The sequence below is a fragment of the Parasteatoda tepidariorum genome, chromosome 6, assembly GCF_982258835.1.
Source record: "Parasteatoda tepidariorum strain Cologne lab strain chromosome 6, Ptep-v5.0, whole genome shotgun sequence".
Taxonomy (NCBI): Eukaryota; Metazoa; Arthropoda; class Arachnida; order Araneae; family Theridiidae; genus Parasteatoda; species Parasteatoda tepidariorum.
Genome location: NC_141760.1, coordinates 104,462,251 through 104,483,752, shown reverse-complemented (window position 1 = coordinate 104,483,752; position 21,502 = coordinate 104,462,251). Strand labels below are relative to the sequence as shown.

Genomic DNA, 21,502 nt, shown 5'->3' with positions numbered 1-21,502 from the left:
CTGAAGATTGTGCTGCGGATTGACTCTGTAAATTCTGATACTGAGGTTTATACCAATAACACCTCCACAAGATATATCAATAAAATAAAAATAAAAACTCACTTAAATTTAGGAAAGTATAATGCTGCTACTTCAGGATCCAGTTCCTCAGCATTGAGTTCTGAAAGATAAATACCTTCTGCTTCTGGCATATGCCTGATCTTCTTTGTTGAACGCATAAAATTGAGCATGCCTCCAAGCATTGAGCGTTTATCCACGTCTGCAAAATATGTATACTTATAAGAAAACATTTCCCAATTTAATTTTTCAAAAAAAATAAAAAATAAATAAATAATAATAAATTAATAAACTTACAATAATTTATTTACTTTAAACAAAATTCATGAATTACAGTACGATCTCATGAAATTATTATTACAGTACAATCTCGATATCATGTAAACCTTGTTATGTAAGAAAATTACTTTCCCCCTAGGCATTATTTATTTTCCTAATGTTAATTTGAGCTCCTAAGTTGAAGAGTTTCTATTCAAAATTTTGTTATATCAATTTTTTTTTGAAATAATAAATGAATTTTTTCGGAAATATCTCAATGTAAACCAATTCTTTTCGATTTAATGCATAATTATTTATGTCTTAATTTTAAAAATAAAATTATCATTGCTGTATTTAGACTTATAGTCACATACATATTTAATAGTAGTTATTCTTATGTTTCGTGACTCTACTTTTTAGAGTAATATTTTAGAATATATTTTTCTACTTTTTTGATCATATTTAGTTCTGAAATTTGTTTTTAGCGTCCATTCAATTTTGAGATACCGAGAGTATACTGTATAACAAAAAATTATTATAAATATTATTTACTTATTATTATAAATTTATTATCATTTATTTTTCAATGCTGCATTCAATTCAATCATTATTACAATCACTATCACTAGTTCATAAAATTAATCAAGAAAAATTGATGGAATTAGAATTCATAAAAATATTTTAAAATTCATAAAAATACTTTAAAATGTTTAAAAATTAGAAAAAATTATTTAGTAAAAATATTTTAAGAAACTGAGGGCCAACAAGAAATATGTAACAGAAAAGTTTTTCTTTGTTTCTATCATTTAAATAGCAATTGCTTAAGGAATCAAATGTTTCTTGGTAATCTTTACTTGTTTTTTGTTTTTAGATTACAGGTTTTTTCCTTCTCCTTTATTTCAACCATATTCTGCTCTATACTAATAATTAGCAAAACTACTTTTTGGTTTAAATTAATAAATAATATTGTTTCAGATTTTATATGCTTTGTAACTGTCGATCAGTCAAGGGTATACCCTCCGATATTTCTTACTCATCTTCATTGTCTTCTTCACTATCACTAGAAGCAGGCATTAAATCAGATATTAAAGGAATGGAAACCTATTAGGACGCATCACAGTCAATATACGCATGAACTTCCAGAAGATTTCAAGCTACGCAATTTTATTTCACACACCCACCGTTCCAATTGGATACTAAGAAGTATGCTTCATAGCATGAGAAGTACGATATGTAATGAAGTTTAGTTAAAACAGTTCAATGCTGACGAAATCAAATTCGGAACTTCAGAACATTTACTTTTGCTTTAGATGCACATTTCAGGTCACCAGAATCAAGAAAAGGAAATTATTTCCTAACCAATTGCTTAATGTAACGTTTTTAAAAAGATCAGATAACTTCAAGATTCAAAGTTGGAAGTTTGCAGGAAAAAAATTCCACTCACAAATTTTATAATTTAAGCTTCCATACTTCCTTTACTGAAGGTCCTGCGTTTTATCCATCCTATCGAATTTATGATTTTGACTTGACACGCCCCCCCCCCCTACTCACAGACAAAAGAACAATAAGATGGCGGTACAGCTTTAAAGAATTGAGAAATAAATCTTTCTTTTCAGAAAAAGAGGAAGAAAGAGCTTGTCGAAAGTTTGTGTGGACTTAGTAGAGAATAAATTATTTTGATATATTAGAAGGACGTATAAAGCGATATTTTCTAAACAGTGTAACTTAAAATCTTAAGATATTTTAACACAGTTGATATAGACAATTAATCGAAACAGAGGCAGAAAATGACACAGGAAATGGGACAATATATGTAACGGAAAACAAAAAACTGAGGATTCATTGTAAATTAAATAGTATTATTAAAATTAAATCATAACAATATATTTAAAACTATATTACTGCACTAAAAATTGTTTCATAAGCACACAATAAATACAAGACTCAAAATTAATGAAAGTAGAATAGAAATCTATCATAATTAACAACTGAAAGACAGGTTAAAATTAATCAAAAATAATTCTCGCGTTACAATGCTTTGTAAATTTTAATTTTGATTTCTGTTTCAAAAAAATAATAATTTGATTTAAACCATATCATGCTGCATTAAATTAGAGGCAGTTTGAGATCAAGGTGCGCTGCCAGATTTTTCAACAATAAATAAGCACCTTTTAAGCACTCAAAATATATTTTTAATCACTTTCCAAAAAAAAAAAAAAAAAAAAAAAAAAAAAAAAATCAGAATTATGATCTGTGCAGGAATAAATATTATTTTTTTTCTATTGTTTAAAGTTCTTAATTTATAAACATAAAATAAATAAAATTCAAAACTATTTTCAAAAACTTTATATACTCATGATAAAATAACTAGTTTCTGATAAATATTGCAGAGAAAATTGTAAAAATCATACATTATTTGTAATTTAGAATGACAATCGACACAGAAAAGAAAAAAAGTCTATTTTTAAAACATAGAAAATTAATCACTTTTTACAAACCCCGAATAAAAAAAGCACCCTTAATAGCTTTTAAAAAAAAACGTAAATAAAAAATAAGCACTTTTTAAAGACACTACGCACCCTGTAGATGTCAAAATCAGGTTACTATAAACAGTAAAATAAACAAGAATATATTTAAAAATGAGTTACCTTTTATTATAAAATTGAATGCTACAGGGTGTGTAGCCAAATTTTTCAACAAAAAATAAGCACTTTTCAAGCACACAAAATATATTTTTAAACACTAAAAAATCATAATTAGGCAGGCTTGGTAAGTTTTTGACAACTAAAGGTTTAACCGTCATGTCAAAAAAAAGAAACTTTTGCTCATAATTTTTGACAACTGTAAAAAAAATCATGAAATTTTGAATCATGTAAAACAAATGGCGTTTCCATCCACAACGGACAGACGGTACGCAGAAATAGATTGGAGTTGAATTACTTGTGAAAACGTTGAATAGAACAATGTGAAAATTGTGTTTTTTGCATAATTTGTGGTGAAAATCACCATGGTAAAGGAAAAATATCATTTTGGAAACGGGAAAATAAAGTACTTTTTAAAAACTCCCAATGAAAATTGCTCCTTTAAGGGCTTTTAAAAAACAAAAATAAGCACCTTTAAAGAATGCTACGCACCCTGCGCTATCACAAAGGATTAAAAATAACTCATTAAAGCCTTTAAAAGATTGATTTACAGGTAAAAAATAATTAGCATCAAATAAAATAAAAACAATAATGACCTGTTGTATTTTCATCAACTTTCACGTCAGAAACATCTACATTGGACTGGATACTGGGGTCACTTAATCTCCTTGGAACATTAGGCAGCTGACCCCAACCCCAACTAGGAGCATCAATAGGAGTCTCACTTTCTAATTTTTGATTTTCATACTCTGTGTCAGATTTGGGACTAGGAGGGCGGCTGCAGAGAGGACTAAAAAGAGTAAATGAAATTTAGAAAAATTTGTCAGGAAAATAATAACAATGAATAAAACACTTAATATGTTGTAATTAGCATGGATGCCCTGTGCAGGGGTAATTGTGGGCCCAACTCAAAAATCCCGAAAATTTCTTGAGTAAAATCATTCAAAAAATTAATATCTTTATAAATATAAATCATTGAAATTTTCAAAACATGATATTTTAAATAAATTACATGCAGCATAATTTAAATGAATAATTATGAGTAAGATTAATTTTATCTCTAATCACATTTATTATTCTACCAGAAAAAATATTTACAAATGAAAGAGATGCTAAGTATAAATTCTAGTTCTAATATTTTAAATAAAATATACAAGAATTTTTATATATAAATGTGATCGCTGATTTCTTAAAACTTCTGGACTTTGGATTTCCGGAAACTTTCCGATTGCGGTTAGCGAAAAATCCGGTAATCCAGATTTTTTCCGGAGGACAATCACCCCTGCCAAACAGTAGTGCCTCTTTGCAGCAATAAGGTTGAATCAGCCTTTCATCCCTTTAGTAAGTTGAAAAAATTAGTATAAAGCATACTTTTGGACTAAACACTGATAGTTCCACCCAATTGGAATACCTTATCTTGCACTCCAGAACTAAAGGTCATGAAAACTGGGATGGTTGTGTAGGGCCCTCAATGGGCAGTCACCCTACTTTGTTAAGTTTCGTAATGAACATGCAGGAGAGAAACTTTGAACTTTAACTTTAGAATAACTTTACCAAATAAATTTTAAAAATAAGTTAGATGCCTAAAAAATCTTTCATATGTTTAAGTGATTCATGTTTTCAGAAAATTAAGCCAACTATTTAAAATTCATTGAAAAAATACCTTAACCACAGATAGGCATGGTGTGAAAGAAATTTTTTAAATGGTATACAAAGCTATTTTTTTAAGCATCTATATATATAATAGCATAATAAAGACACAAAGGATAAAAAAAAGAGAGATTAAAGAAGAAAATTAGGAAAAATAAGTGCTATTGACTGTACATAAGCTGCAAGTATTTAGAACTCATAAAATAAAGTAAAAAAAAAAAAAAATACAGAAACAAGATTTTTTAAAGGAAAATAAGATATTTTTTTTTTAAATTAAAAAAGAAATTAATACAATATTAGAAAGCCTAATTTTCGGATATAATTGTGTGAGTTAATGATGAGATTATATGCTTTCCTTATTTTGTTTTCTCTTTTTTTTTCTTTTCGAATTAAAATTTTTTTTTCTTTTTACTTCTTTTCTTTTCCTTTTAAAAAATCTTTACACAGTTTTCCAAGTCTTCTGTATTTTTTTTTTTTGAACAATGATACATAAAATGTATGCTACATTTAAATTAAGTAGTGGAAAAATTATAGCTTGTATAAAATGAATTTTATCAGTAATAGATATGTATAAAATCTCTCAAAATATATGTAAACATTTATGCTTAAAACAAATCAGAATATAAACTATGAGCTTAAAACATTATTTGCTGTTATGAAACAAACCTTTCTCCACATTAAAAAGTAGCTCTACTACCTCTGTTTTTTCTAAGAAACTAAAAATCATGTAAGTGTTTGTTCAAAATTGTAGAGGGATTACCATGAAATAAAAGATATTTATAATTAGTCCAAGATTTATAAACTGCTAAGCCTGTAGCAAAAAATACCATGCATGTAGCTCTGCAGGTCTTGGAAAGGCAATTGTACAGCTACAGAGTAGAAATTTGTTGTTCTGAAAGGTTCCTTTCTTTATCAACAATTCCTCAGATTCCATAATCAGAACTCTTATACAAACCATGCATAATGACACAGGGTATCTTATGGATACATTCTAATATTTAAATTTTGTTTGATCATGGATAAAAAGCATAACAGGTAATCTGCTCAAGGTAATGAACATTCATACATATACACTAATATTATAAGGGTGGTTTTTAAAGATCACCCGGTATTTATATGTGCATCATGTTCAGGCATAAATTTTACCTAGATTGAGGAGTAACATCTCCATCACTAAATGGATGAAATTCTCCAGTGAAAGTGGTCGACAGTTTTCTACGATTCCACTCCGCCTTGAACAGATCGTCGACAGTCGAGGAAACCGGAAGGCTGATGGATCGACTCATGTTAGAAATTTGAACATATTTGCCCTCTTCCACTTCACCGTAGTCCTCGTCCATCTGGAAAATTTCTTCCACTTCAGTTTGTTCTGCTTCTTTCTCATTTTGCTTTACACCCACTAGAGGTTTTGGATGCTCCTTCACTTTGGAACGTTTTTTAGTGCCCACTTTCTTTCGCCTTTTACGCTTAGTTTTATATTCATCGCTAGAGTCTGTATGCACACTGTTCGTCACTTCAATAGGAACATTATCGATTTGTTTCTTGAGGTGAGGGGGGAAAATAATATTTTGTTTGGAAAGATTGCCACTAGAATTATTATCACAGTTTGCATTTGGACTACAAACTACACTTTCAAGCATCAAGTCGCTTTCTTTTGTATTATCCTTCTCTGCTGCTTCCAGTTTCATTTTCCGGATTTCAGCCTCAATGTTGGGCACCTCAGGAAGAGGGGATGTCGCTAAATAAGAAGGCAGCACCTGTTGATGTTACAAATAAGTTAGTAAATTTCAAACTTTGACAGGCAAAATTTCAATAAATATGGTTACAATATAATTCTCTTACAAATAGATATTCTCATCACTGATTCGTGCAACAAAATAAACAATTAATAAAAATATGAAAAAAAGGGAGCAAATCTGACCATCAAAGCCTCAGTTTAATTAAATAAACTTATAATTTTATTAATATGAATTAGTAAATAATCTCCTCATCAAAATCGCTGAAAAATCTTAATTGATCTCAATCTTTATCAATCCATTGATTTTAAGTTTTATTTGACCAATTTACATAACGAAAGGTCTAGGAAAGGCTGGGTATAGTTCGGTCACCAGGAGTTGGCAATTAGCTCCACCTCCTTGGACGAAGAGTTCATTTAATAAGAGGCAAAATGTCGTCGTGTTTGAAATTGAAATCACCCTTAAGAAGCAAAACGCAAACAAAGAATTTTTTTCAGTTACTTACTTCGCTTCATCAATTGCTATTATACCTTTCGCTACTCTAGCTAATCAATCCCTTCCTTCTCGCTCCCGTTAAAATGACGGGGTGAGGTTTCGTCATCTATTTCTCGCTCCTGTAAAATTTCTGGACTGGAGTGTTCAGTAGTATTGCGCCAATAGGAATAAAACTAATTCATCATTTCTTTTGCCAGGCAAACATTTTAGTTCTCATTTTACACACCAGATGGCAGTACCAGGATATTTTTAAGGTAATTGCAGATAGTTTATTTTAAACTTGATGTCAGCACTAATCAAATACGTGTATTTGGCAAAATAGGCACTTTTATGACCGTTTTCTTGAAAATTAACTGATCGTTAAGGGGTTAAATATATTGCAGCAACATGTCTCAGAAAAGACAAATTATTCACTCAAAAGAGAGAAATATGATCAATTTTATGAGATATTTAACGTTAAAAAAATGCACATAAAGATTGTGAAATAAATATTTTTCTCATACGACCGACAAATAGCAACCTTGATCAGGATTGTTCACATCCTTCTTCCAAAAATAGCGACATAGTATTGTCGGATACCACGTGAGGAAGGTGGAGCAAAGTGCCAACTCCTGGTGAACGAACCATAGTTATGTGTTTTAACTTACACAGAAATAATATAAATAATTAGAAAGCCGTTAAAAAATATATATATACCAAAAAGAGAGAAATTGTGAATCAGAGGAAGATTCTCACTGTTACGAAGTAATAAGCAAAGTGATTACCTCCACATCATTGCAAGGCTCTACAAAGAATGCTTCACCAGATTCTCCCAATTTCATATGAAGATCAACAGGAAGTCCATTCACTTCAATGTCTACCTGTAATTATAACCAATCATTTTACCTCATGATGCCACAATGAAAACATTAATTCATGATTTGCATTAAGATAGAATTAATAGAAGTAGCAGGGGTGATTGTGAGCCTAACTCAAAAATCCTGAAAACTTCGTGAGTAAAATCATTAATGATGCATTTCAAAAAATTCATATCTTTATAAATTTAAGTCATTGATATTTTTAAAACATGAAAGTTTGAATAAATTATATACAACATAATTTAAATGAATAATTATGTATAAGCTTACTTTTATCTCTAATCACATTTATTATTCTACCAAAAAAAAATATTCTCAAATGGAAGAGATGCCAAGTATAAATTCTAGTTCTAATATTTCTAAATAAAATATGCAAGAATTTTTATACATAAATGTGATCGATGATTTCTTGAAACTTCTGGACCTCGGATTTCTGAGTCGCAGTGAGCGAAAAATCCAGAAATCCGGATTTTTTCCGCAGCACAATCATCTCTGATTGAGTGAATAAAAGTACTTCAGTTGCACTAGAGCTGTAAAATGGGCTATTGGCAACTGTCTGGGAAACATCCCTGAGGATGATCCTAAGACTTGCCATCGCAATTTTGATCCTTTTCTTTATACATTATGAACAATCGTTTTGAAACATTAACATTTTCATACGCAGAAGCAAAGCAGTGTAAAAGTTTGTAGAACAATTGTAAAAATATGTATAAAATATGTCGAAGTAAAAAATATGTACATAAATCTTATTATAAAGAAGATATTTTTAAACCATTATTCATAATTACTTAAACTGTTTTTATTTTATTTTATAATCGTCCTAGAACAGCCGACCCAATTACATCAACTATTAACACTCAATAACTGCAGTACTGGCAATAACTCCATCGATTGAAAAATAAGAAAAGTATTTTTGCCATCAGCAGATATTTTATTGCCACAAATGTTCTTTTTTTAAAAAAAATTACTGCAACAAATATGGAGAAATTTGAGAATATAAGGGTTAACAGGAGACTTGGCAGGTATATACAGGCCTGTTGCTATTTCTTTAACATAAAGAAGAACTTACTATTTTCTCACGACTCCTGAGGACTCCGATCTTCCCGAAGCGAACATGAAAGGGTGAACATACATAGGTATTGTCTGGTTGCTTCACAATTATTACATCAATGGCTCCTGTTAAAGTAGCTGAGTTGATGTCATTATAAAAGTCTTTGAAATTATTTATAAATTTTCCAATGTATATCATCTTGAATATAGGAACTACTTTTTACACCTAAAAGAATAACATACAATGAGTAAAAATCATTCTGTAAATTTTTTTTTATAATGAATCAGAAAGGTTCAATAAATTTTTAGGGTATTTTTTTTATTAATTATTTTTTAAATGAATTTTTTTATAAATTTAATAAAGAAAATTATCTTTAAACGTGGAACAAGTTTTATTCAGAAACACATATTATTTTAAATGTGTTTGATTTTAGAAAGTTCTCTTTAAATATGGTAGCCAGCCAGCAAAACTTTACAAGTGTCCTGAATGCTACAGAAGTAATCACTATATGCAAAATCAGGGGGGGGGGAAGCAATATTCAATCCAAATTCTAACTACTTTTCTATTAGTTCGATAAAAACCGAACTGTTTCTTTTTGTTAAACGATAATACGTGTATCCATCGTTTCCCAACCGCCACACGCAAAATATTTATTCTGATTTTTTTTAATGCCTATCGTCCATCAATATATTGACCCTTTTCTGACTAGCGAGGGAGCTCTAAACTCAAAATTTAATTGGAGTTTTCAGTCTTATACCAATGTAAATTACATTTTTTTAAAATTTTATTTATTTTTTAAACAGTACAAGCAGAATTTTATCAACAATTGAAATTTCTATCACTTTCCGACAAAAAGAAAACAGACACAAAACTTTAAAAAAAGAAAAAAAATTATGTTGCCTAATTTGTTTAAGATGTATATCAGAAAATAAATTAATTTTCTCCTATTTAATCTATTTGAAAAACGTATAACTATATAAAAAAATATTCCAATAACAACCAAATTATTATTAAAAAAATGACTTTTCCTGATTTTTAAAAAAATTACTCCCATTTCCTAATTATGTTAATTTATATTACATGATCGTCATGATTCTTAAATAAACCTGTCGTATTCATTACCCTAACCAGGGTATAATGGATTGCTGAATAAAAAATAAATTTTCAATTCACAAATCTAAATAAATAAAATAATAAGTAAATCAAATAATAAATAAAATATATCAATTAGGAGCACATTTTAATAATAGTTATGAAGTAAAAAAAACTAATAAAAAGTTAAAATAAATCAAAATACAAATTCACACTGCAACACCAAAATAATAATAATTAGCTGCATTATACAGTAATACCATGATAAACACTTACTGTTACTCAACTAATGAAACAAATGAAATTAAAAGAATTCCATAACCTTTAAAAATTCCAAACAAAAGACTGTTTATCATTCATTAATCACCTACAAACCTTGACAACTCTTATCTATAGTGCAAAGTATAAATCAATATTTTTATAAAATAAGTTAAAGCAAAAACAAATAAAGCACATTATTTAATTGTATAAAATTAGGTATTAATCAAATTATTTTTTTAATACTTTTTTTAAAGCGAAATTATTTCTTATTTTTTCCCCAAAAGCTGCAGTTTATTAGAAAGAGAAAAAAATAATGAATTTAAATTAATGAAATATTAAATTTTAAAAAAATGAAAAAAATTTTTTGTATCCCCTCAGACTTTCAGAAACAAATTTTCATTAAATTTGTTTTGGTCGATTTTTAAATTTTTCGAAATTTCTAGATACTTAGTCCCTAAAGTCCACGACCCCTGATAAATATATAAGAACAGAGATTTTTAAAAACTTAAATATCATCAAAGAAATTTACTGCCAAGCATTTCTTTTTTAAATGACAAGAATCAAGTTTCTTTTTTATTTAAGAAAATGCCAAACAGAAGAGTGGGTCCTTAAAAGCCACAGAATATCTCCCCCCCCCCCTCCGCACACATACACACCTAATTTTTTATTTATTTTTGGAGATAGAAAATTATATCCTATAAAAAGGATCAGAAATTTTCAAAAAATATTTGACATACCATATGTATCAAATATTGTTCTCCAGCTGTAAATGTAAATTCAAATAAAGCTTGTAAGTTAAGCAGAAAACTGCACTTTCAATTTTAATAAAAGAGTATGTATACATAGTAATTAAATTAGTATTAAGCTTCTGTTCCAATGCTCTAATTCCATGAGAATATTTCTCGCTTAAGAAATGCAGTTACCCTTGAATAATATTTTTTTCTTTCCATTTAAAGGATTTCAACACTCTTTTGAGGCAGTTTTTTGCACAACATGTGGTTTTTATTACTTGAAATTCATCAAGTGCAAGCCGAAGGGGGGGATTAAATAGTTGGGGGAAGAGGAATTTGAAACCACTCTTGTTTTGACTTAAAAATTGCAATTTTTGGTATAAATAAAAAAAGTTTTTTTTCTTTCTCCTTATTTTCGATAACATTTTCACAATCTACAATGATACTTAAACTAAAAAGTTCATAAATGGACTGCCTAAGTTCGAAAAATGGAACAGTGATTGATGCGGTGCAAGTTAGATTCGATAGTTATAGTTAGGCAATTTTCGCGATCATTTCCGTAACATTTTAATGTTTTTTTTTTTCCTTCTTAAATCCGCGATTTTCTTAATTGCTACAATTTGTACGAAATTTGTTTAGAACGCGAAATTAGTTTCGGTTTTTTAATTTTCCACTTACATTTTAATAGTACTAAATATTAATAATACTTTACTAAAGCTTCAAAATTAAAACATTTAGGAGAATCAACAACAAGGAAATTGTTCAGATATAATCATGCCTAGAAGGATAGTCTTGAATGAGATATTAATATGGATAACTGGCCTCTCTAAAGTGTAATAAGAATGCGAAAAGAACGCTATAGGAATTAAGTATAATCATCCGTTACTATATATAATTCCGTTTCATTTCGTTATCATATTATACAAATATGCCTTCTAAACAATATAAAAGCTTTAAAAAGTTGCACACGTCAAACAGAAATAATTCGTGCTATCTCTTACGATAAGTATTATAGAATTATTGAAAAAAAAAATGAAGTTATAGTTTCGTAGTCTTACTAGAATCCTAGACTAGGCGACATATTTCGATAAATAAGGAAACAACTATATGACGTTGCAAATTATTGGATTTAATTGGACTTCTAAAAATGGCACATCTCATGCTGACATGCCCTTAACAAATCAAAGGCGTGATAAGGAATTTCTACTTTTGTTCGCTTTAAAAAAATAAAAAATTGTCTGCAAGAAACACTATTTATTATTCTGTCATCAGTTTCTTAAAGTGCGGGCAGAAAGGAGTATATTTGTTACGATTTTTGTTGTTGTTAATTTACGTCGCACTAGAGCTGCACAATGGGCTATTGGCGACGGTCTGGGAAACATCCCGGAGGATGATCCGAAGACATGCCATCGCAATTTTGATCCTCTGCGGAGGGGATGGCACCCCCGCTTCGGTAGCCCGACGACCTGCGCGCGAAGTCGAGCACTTCACGGTAGCACAGTTTAACGAGGACCAATACCGCACACCCTTGGTCCCTCCGCAGACTGATCCAAGTGGTCACCCACCCGCACACTGACCGCAGCCAGTGATGCTTAACTTCGGTGATCTGCTGGGAACCGTGTCTTAACGATCAGCCAAAGCGGGACTTACGATTTTTAGATATCATTTTTATAAATTCTTATTACTTGTTAGTTGATTGACAATCCAATAATTTCTTGTTTTCCTCATCCCAAAGCAAGCAAAAAGAAACCTGTGCAACGATCTATTCAAGAGTTGACGATGTTGACATTTGTTTGGGTTGGGATTTAAAATATTATTCCAAACTTATAAATTTTCGAAAAAATTTAAATTTCAAAAATAAAGAAAAAACTTTGTAAACGTAAAAGAAACAAAAGGTAATTTGCAACTTAAAACCCAACTAGCACTTAAAATTTAACAATTGGAAATATAGCTAGGTCAGTTGAATTTTATTCTTTTAAATATTGATTTAGCTAACGCCAAATTGAGTTTATAGTTTGCATTGGATTTCAACTAGTGATTGATGTGTTCAACAGGTTGTAATGCCAATTCGGAGAAAACTGATAACTTTTTCTGATTATAAAAGCAACTTGTCCTCACACACTTCTCCTGAAATCAAGGTCAACGATTGCAATAAAAGTACCGATAAATAAAAGAAAGTTATAAGTAAAAATAAAAGAAAGAAGAGAAAGAATGTTATATTAAAAATCATTTAACAAAATAATGAAAATATTCATGAAAATGAAGAAGAAAATAAAGTTTTGGACATAAAAAATTAACAAAAATAAGAACATTAAAAATGTAAACAACTTAAACTTAAAGAAAAAAAAATGGATTTAAAATTAAAAGTTTTAATAGCATAATTAAAAAGCTTGAATTTTCAATGATTCCTGAGAGTGATTATGATAATGGACGCTACTTTGTCAGAGTCATGCTGTCAGAGTTGCCCAAATTAAAATTAGTGAAAAAAAAAAAAAAAAATTTCTAACTTAATCTCTTACTTTAGAATAACGATCAAAGAGTCATTTTTTATTCAAACAAAGTAAAAATAATGAAGTCTTTAACTTCAGCTTGAATTTTTTTTCTTACAACAAAATACGTCAACTGGATATTTGTATATTTCATGCTTTTGAATATTTGCATTTTAAATGAACGAATTGGAAATTGTATGGAAGTAGATGAGTATTTACTGGTGAAAGAATGCCATCAAGAAATATAAACAAATGATTTTGAACTAAACTGACAGATAGTGAAAAAATAAATAAATAAAAATATTAATAAAAAAAACTCAGTTTTTTGAAAAGTAGGCTCACAAATATTTATCTACAGCGATTTGTCCGTTAAATTTTTGGTATTTTACAAAATTATTACAAATACATGATTTTTAAAATTTTTTTAGGTAGTTGAAATTTTTGGGAAGGGAGGATGAAACATAAAAAACTTTAACTAATCTTTTATGTTAATCCATTATCTAAATTTTTTTGTTAATTTATTAGGCAAAAATCAAACGCTTTCTCACCCTTTAATATTTTTATGTTGTCTTTTAATCTATATCTATTATTTATTAAGTATGCAATAATTAAAATTTTAACGTTTTCCTTTATTAACAATGAGAAACATTTTCCTTCGACCTATTCAAGAGACCAATTTTATTTTATTTTATAATCGTCGTTCAACAGCCGACCCAATTTTTTGGGGTTTGTGACTACTAATGTTAAATTCCATACCCTTGTAATTTCCAACCCAATCCAGAAGACAAAGGAACTCCTAGATCAAGTAATGGGAGAAATTTGCCTTCATGGAGGACTATTTGTCAGAACTAACTCGAATTTTCGTTACACGGAGAGGAAGATCATGAGAACCTCCCACGGTTAGCCTGACGGCAAAGGGACTCTAACCCATGATCCATCAACCACTGAGGATATTTTACGTCAGCACTGTGATCGGTGCGAGCCGGGTGGGGAATTCGATCAGCCATTGCTGAGATTCGAACCCAGTTCACCTCCCAGTTCCAGTATTATTATATATTTGTTATAATTATCAACCAAGTTCCGTAATAATTATAACAATTATGTGGAAACAAAGTAAAATAAATAATAATAATAAATGTGCTTATTCGTTCAAAGGAAAGTTGATATAAGACCGTTTTTCAATTCCTTATTTCATTGGGTTAATGTAAGTAATTATTAATTATAAAACCGGTTAAAGAACTTCTGATTTTTTTTATTTTCCCTGAAACGTTTAAAACTATCAGTTATATAGTCACAAAATGGAATAGATATCCCAAACAAATCCTCCAATGATAAGTTGAATGAATTTCCATACACTATTTTTAGTAAGTAATAAAATAACATAAAATATGTGTCATAGAAACATCAAACTTACCACCAATTGATATTGAAACATAATACTAAAACACATATATTCATTCAATGCATTCAAAAACTAAAAGCTCGAAAACATCTGTAAGAAAACTACTTAAAAAACATTTTTTTTTGCCTCGAAAACTGGTTGTCAAATGTGTTTTTAGTCTACTTATTTTTCTGTCACACGTTTTTAGGTCATACTGGTAGGAAAACACACCTTCGGCCTCCACCAACCAGAGAGAAGACTTACCATATGACGTCACCTGATCGCGCCATCGAAAGAGTGCGTAGCGTAAAAAGTTCTTGTAACATTGAGTAACAAAATTGTGATACAAGAATTTCTCTGCGCGGTTTGAATGATGTATTAGCACTCATTATCATGAATGAAAAACAAAAAGTATCACGCGGAGGGGAAGGGGTTAGTTAATTTAATAATTATTATTTTGACGACCGTAAAGAAAGAAAAAAAAAAAAAGAGAAAAAACAAGACGTAATGGCAAAAAATATAGGGCAACCTCCCACTCTTTAAGTTTACCAAAAATGGTTTGATTTCGGGGTGCATTAAGGAGCGAGGGGGAGGAAGTGATAGAAACAGAAAGGTGTCATAATACTAAAACTATTAAAAAGTATTGAAAAAAAAACTTTTTTTAAAACTAAGGGGTGGTTTTGATTGAGAAAGTGTTCCAGAACTATTTATCTTAAATTTTAACTCGAGCTTCTGAATTTTTTACAGGAGTAAAATTAAAAAAAAACCTTTATTTTTATTAACTTAAGCATTTTTATTGGTCGGAAAAGCATATGGTAGGATCCAGTTTTCACACATTAATTTTACTATTGGTTTGGTTTTCATCAGCATAAAATTGCATATTCATAAAGGTAATGTTTTCCTATAAATATGTTTGCATCCTTAATTTAAAGGTGTTTAGCGGTACTGTTACTATTAAGTTTCATATTTTGTTTATTTTTTAAACTAAGAGTGTAAGAGGATTGTTTTTATCACTATTGTTGTTAGAATAACGTTACAGTTTAATATGAAGTTACTTAAATCGGTGTCTGATTGTATTAAATCGTTTTACCATTATTATTCTTTGGTGCAAATTACAATAATGATTTAAGGTAAAAGATATTCGTTAAATGATTTAGAACTTAACGTCTAAATTTATGCACAAAGTGATGAATGCAAAAATTGTATTTAAAATAGGCATAAGTTCGTTCGGTAAGCAAAAATATTAAATTACAGTAGCGAACTTGTGGCGTGACTACGATTATTAAACATCAATGCACTAGTATGTAAGACAACTTTTAGAAAAATGCTTGATTTCAACAAGCGTGTTTTAGTATTTTTTTGTAACTTCGGAGTGTTTTTTTATACCTTATAGTTAGTGTCAAATTGCACAGAATCAGACAGATCGTATTATACATTTTTTAAAAAACGAGAAGTTCTGTTTAAAAAAAAAATCCACTAAGCCACTTAAACATTTTTTAGAAGGCAAAATAAAAAGAATAAATGAAAAACCTTAAAAAATATATCTTTGAAAAATATTAATGAAGAAAAATGAAGTTGTGGTGATTTCAAATTATTAAACTAATACAATAATTAAAAAAAAGCTTTACGTTACTCTAAAAATAGGCAGTTAGTCGGGTGCGAAAGAATTTAAAAACTTAAGAAAATTTTTTTACAAAATTGTCTGTGAGTGTCCTTTTTTTAAATTTGAAATTACCGTTATTATTTGCAAGTATATTTCAAACTGCATAGAAATACTTTATAAATGCTTATCTATACAAATGTATGCAAAATAAAATCGTCGACAAATAGGATAGTGATTCAACTCAAATGTTAATAACAAAGCCTTGAAAATAAAAATTCCGTTTTTGGCACCATTTCTGCTGATTCGTATTAAAATGAAGCTGCGGTTCCAACTAATCAAGCTTATCTTTAAATAATCAAGATTCTTCCGGCGGAACCCAGACAATAATGTACGTTATTAAACATTAAAAGACTACTTCATTTTGAGTTTTAGACTTTTTTTATACATATAATAATTTTTTTATAATTAATAATCTTAAATTACGTTTTATGTTCGTAGTTTTGGAGATGAATCTAATCTAGCTAAAAAAAATTTTTTTTTAAATATTGTTATAAAAAAAGAATTTCTTTATTAAAGAATTTATTTATTTTATCTCGATTTTAAAAGAGCAATGAAAAATAATATTGCATTTCCTTTACATAATTGTTAGAAAAATTATAGTTTAAAAAAAAAAAAAAAAAAAAAATTTATTCCTCTTCTGTGACATTTTACTTTAAATATAATTTCATAAAGGCAATTGAAATATTAAGTAAATAATGAATTATTGCTTGGATCTAAATATAACTACATATATCAAAAAATGTTTTAAAAGACCAGGGTTTCTTTAACTCCAATTAGAAGCATGGGTCACCAAAAATTTTATTGATTTTGATATTTCAAACAATTACGCACAAACAATACGCAATGTATCTGAAAATACCATGGTGGCGCTCGTTAGAAAACTGGCCTTTCAAATTTTACAGTCAACCATTTTGAATTAATGTATTTTTGCGGAGTTATCAAATAACTAAAAATTGATTTTAATACGAAGAAGGCTGAATAACGATTTCTGCAACTGCCGTAAACGTTTTCTACGACACATTTATGCACCATAAAATAAAAGTGTCTATGAAATGTAAAGAATATTGAAGAAGTGTTATGGTGTCGACTATTTAACCAAGATTACAAATTAGCGCAATGACATCTCGGATTTAGAAGTGGTGACCTAGCTGCGTGACTATAATAGTCAATGTTTGAATCAACACCCGAGTAATTGGATTCAATTTTTATTATAGAATTATATTTTTAAGTTTGAAATTTTCACATTATGGCGTAAAATAATGAACTAAAACTACAATATTACAGTACAAGTGAAGAAACTGATAGTTTCACTCAACACGTGTGTTCGATTTGAGAAATGTTTATGGGGTATTATAAAATTCTCGTATAGTTTGTCCACGGTAAGAACTCCTCCCGCTACAAAATCTGAAGTCGTCTGCTGCCATGGAAACAAGAGAAGCGCATAACGAACGCAGTAGACCGAGGCAAAAGATTCCCTTTAAACCTGTCCTAAACAATGACCCCACACCCCTACTTGGAATAGTTATACCTCGTTACCATAGTCACCGCCGCAGGTCCAGACGAATGGCTAGGGGAGTTCTTACTTTAGACAAACTGTAAATAATATGGGGTCCCCACACTAAAAAGTTTAAGAAGCCCAGCACTAAAGCATCTCCTACCAGGTTTCATTTTATTTTATAAAAGGCTTTTTGGGTTAACGACTCAATGTACAACTCCGCTGCCTTGTAATTTATAAACGAACACAAAAGACAAAGAAGCTTCTGTATGAAACATCTGAAAAAAAGTAAGTTTCGTGGAAGACCTTTTGCTGAAACTTAAAAGTTACATGGACAGGAAAACCACGAAAGATTTCCTTGGTTAATCCGATTGGCAAGGGGATTCTAATCCATGATCTACCTACCATTGGGAATATTTTACGTCAACACCGTGAGCTCTCTCCTATGTTTTATCACATTTCGATAATTTTATAGCAATGAATTTGATTTGGAGGGGGGTGGGGGGAACAGAATTATCTTTTAAACTTGTGAAGGACTAGAGAAATGAAAAGTTCTTAAACCATGCTGTAAGCAAAGTGGGAGATTTTGGAAGTATTAAAAAGTGGAGTTGCACGGGGCCGTTTCACGGAAGAATAGTGGAGGCACGGCGATATTGTCGCAGAACGATATAGAGTTCTTGCAGAACGATTTTGCCTTTGGTAAGTTTAAAAAAAAAGAAAAGAAGAATGGTTTTCTTTTTTGTGAAAATTTTTGAAAGATTTTTTTCTTTTCTCAAAAGATTCCCTTCTCGCTCATCTTAGAGGAAAAAAAATGCATCTAATTTTTCTAATCTCATTTGAGAAAATAATAAAAAAATAAAGAATAATGAAGTAAAAAAAATTCTCTTCGACAGAAATTTTCGCTTTTTTTCTTCCAGTTCTTACTTTTAATTTTCACGTAGTTTTTAAAATCCTATATTTTTAATGCGATATTATTTATTATCGCATTCAAAATATAGAACTGAATATCGAAATAAAAACACGCATTTAGTAAACCCTTTTTGAAGAGTCCGATTCGAGTAATTTCGCCGTCGAGCTTTTTTTCGGTAGTTACTGCTACGGATTTCACGATTTTTTTAATAATTTTTTTAACAGGGTGCGCAGTCAAATTTTTCAACAAAAAATAAGCACCTTTAGAGCATTTTTCAAGCACTCAAAAAATATTTTTAAGCACTTTAAAAAAATATCATAATTAGGCAGGGTTGGCAAGTTTTTGACAATTGACGGCTTTATCAGCTATGCCAAAAAAAAAAACTTTTGGCATAGTTTTTGACAATTGTCAAAAATCATGACATTTTGAATCATGTAAAACGAATGGCGTTTTCATACACTACGAACTGACGGTACGCCGAAATAGATTGGGGTTGAATTAACTGTGAAAACGCTGAATAGAACAATATAAAGTGTCTCTTTGTATAATTCTCTGAAGTGTCTTTTTGGTATCAGCATGGTAAAGGGAAAATTAACCACTTCCCAATGAAAAAAGCACCTTTAAGGAGCTTTTAAAAAACGCAAATTGAAAATAAGCACCTTTAAGCACTTTTTAAAAACACTACGCACCCTGTTTAAAAATCTGATGATGATTTGCAAAGTGGGAAAAAAGAAATAATTAGTGTGCTTTCTCCCCCTACAAAATGAGAGAATATTGCCCATATTAGAAATCCGAAAATTGTTTTTTTTTTTTTTTTTTTTTTTTAAGTTGACGATTTGGTTACTTTAACATGTATATTTGTTATTATTAAAAGTATCTTGCAGAAAGATATTAGTACTAGAGAGATATGTCGCAGAAAGCCCAAAAAACTTGTACCACAGGGGATAATGTAAGCATGTTTTTGTTTGGTAATTTTCGACCCCTCGCTTCCTTCGTCTGCAAATCAATGATGATTCAAATAAAGAATGTAAGGACAACAACAACAAAAAAATTCTTACAACGGTTATAAGAGTCTATGAGAGCAACATGTTATGACATGTGATAAAAGAAGAAGAGAGTTTTAAATATCCGCTGGAGCTTAAACAAAGTCACCCTTTAAGTATAACAAAAACGATGCGTCATTTCGTCAATTAGAGTTACAAATAGTTCAGTTTCTGTATTGACGGTATTGCGCAACATGTTTGAGAAAACAAAAAGGAAAACGCATTTGGCTGGCATTAAAAATAAGAAAGAAGGCGACAAGAGAAAAACAAGGGGACGGTCACGGTGAATGTACTGACAAGCTGTGGAAGTGCGTTGGCAGAGTGCCTCGTCTCCATCCAAGGTCTCTCTTGTTGCTGCTGTTATAAAAGAAAAAAGTTCTAACAATCACTTTCAGATGGCAGAGACATATTGGTTAAAAAAAGAAATCATAACGGAAATACAATATTATGTACAGAGTGGCGAGCAAAAGTTGTAGATTCTGGGAGGCATTAAATTGTTGGATATAACAGAAAGAAATCCCTCTTATCTCTTTTTGTTTCATAACAAAACAATATATAAAAAAAAAGTTTTTTAAAGTCTATTCCTACTTAGGTCAACAAAAAGTTTTATTTTAGTCATTTTTTATTAAATAATTAAAAATTTTTCTCCCATATAAAACTAAAATTAATTAATATTTGATAAGACTGTATTAACATTCAGTGTTATCCACTAGAAGTTTAAAAAAAAATGTTATTGAATTTGAGTGGATGAATAAAATGTATTTTATTACCGATTGGAGATTTGAACAAGATATAGGGAGAGCGTGAACTAATAGAAGGAATTAAAAAAAAAAGAAAAGACGCGTGATCTCAAACAACTATAAAAGTATAAATTTGTGACGTGGACCACACGTGCTACTACGTCATGTTCTTCATTGGATTCATCTGACACAGCGAGTATAAAATAATTAAACATTTAAATGCGAGCAAAAAACTATTTTTTTTGTTCAAATAGGTTAGAAATTATCACTGATGTTATCTTTAAAATATGTGAAAAACTAAATCGCTTATAGTAACGACATTTAAAACAATGACTAACGCTTATCCCATCAGAAAATTCCATTTCGTTTTTCGCTCATCCCTATTTAAAGAATGAATTATTTTTTGAAAAAAACTGTATTAACATCAAGTGTTATCCATAACAAGTTTAAAGAAATGTATTTAAGTTAAGTTGAGATTTTGAATAAAAGGTATTTTATTAAAGATTCAAAATTTGAACGCGATATGGGGACAGTCTGAACAAATACAGTGAATTCGCGATAACTCGAATCTGATAGGACTAACGAAAAACTTCGACATATCGGAAGTTCGACTTACCGTTAGTTTCGGTTTTGGACTTTCAAAATATTGTCGGATTATTTAATTAATGCTTATTAATCATTTTTCTGACAAGCCATTTACGATAAGACTGTTTGAAGCACTTTATGATACCCTGGTCCATCGGCTGCAACTTTGCTGTGGTGTTTGGCGGGAGAAACTGCAAGTTTACTGCTTTCAAATTAGGTAGATCATTATGTGCTGTGCATTTATCTATAAAGAGTATCACTTTTTTTTTTTGCGAAGAATTTCCGATCCCATTTTCTTACATAGTCTTCAAATAAAACTGATGTCATCCAAAACTTTTTGTTAGGCTTGTAATCCAAAGGATACGT

General features: G+C 29.8%; 1 protein-coding gene across 5 annotated transcripts in view; it reads right to left on the bottom strand.

The window, feature by feature from the left end:
* Positions 1–21,502, bottom strand: part of Lpin (phosphatidate phosphatase LPIN) — a 61,969-nt gene that overhangs the window by 26,532 nt on the left and 13,935 nt on the right. For 2 of the 5 annotated variants that reach the window (XM_043052533.3, XM_043052535.3), the window contains exons 2-6: positions 8,765–8,971; positions 7,603–7,698; positions 5,754–6,364; positions 3,554–3,747; positions 103–259 (exon numbers count right to left, since the gene is read on the bottom strand). In XM_043052533.3, the coding sequence (XP_042908467.2) occupies positions 103–259; positions 3,554–3,747; positions 5,754–6,364; positions 7,603–7,698; positions 8,765–8,944 (1,238 nt within the window). In that variant the 5' untranslated portion in view covers positions 8,945–8,971. Of the gene's footprint in view, positions 1–102; positions 260–3,553; positions 3,748–5,753; positions 6,365–7,602; positions 7,699–8,764; positions 8,972–10,114; positions 10,180–14,733; positions 14,999–21,502 lie in introns of those variants that run through there. The other 3 variants (XM_043052534.3, XM_071178315.2, XM_071178314.2) reach the window with 3 other exon arrangements.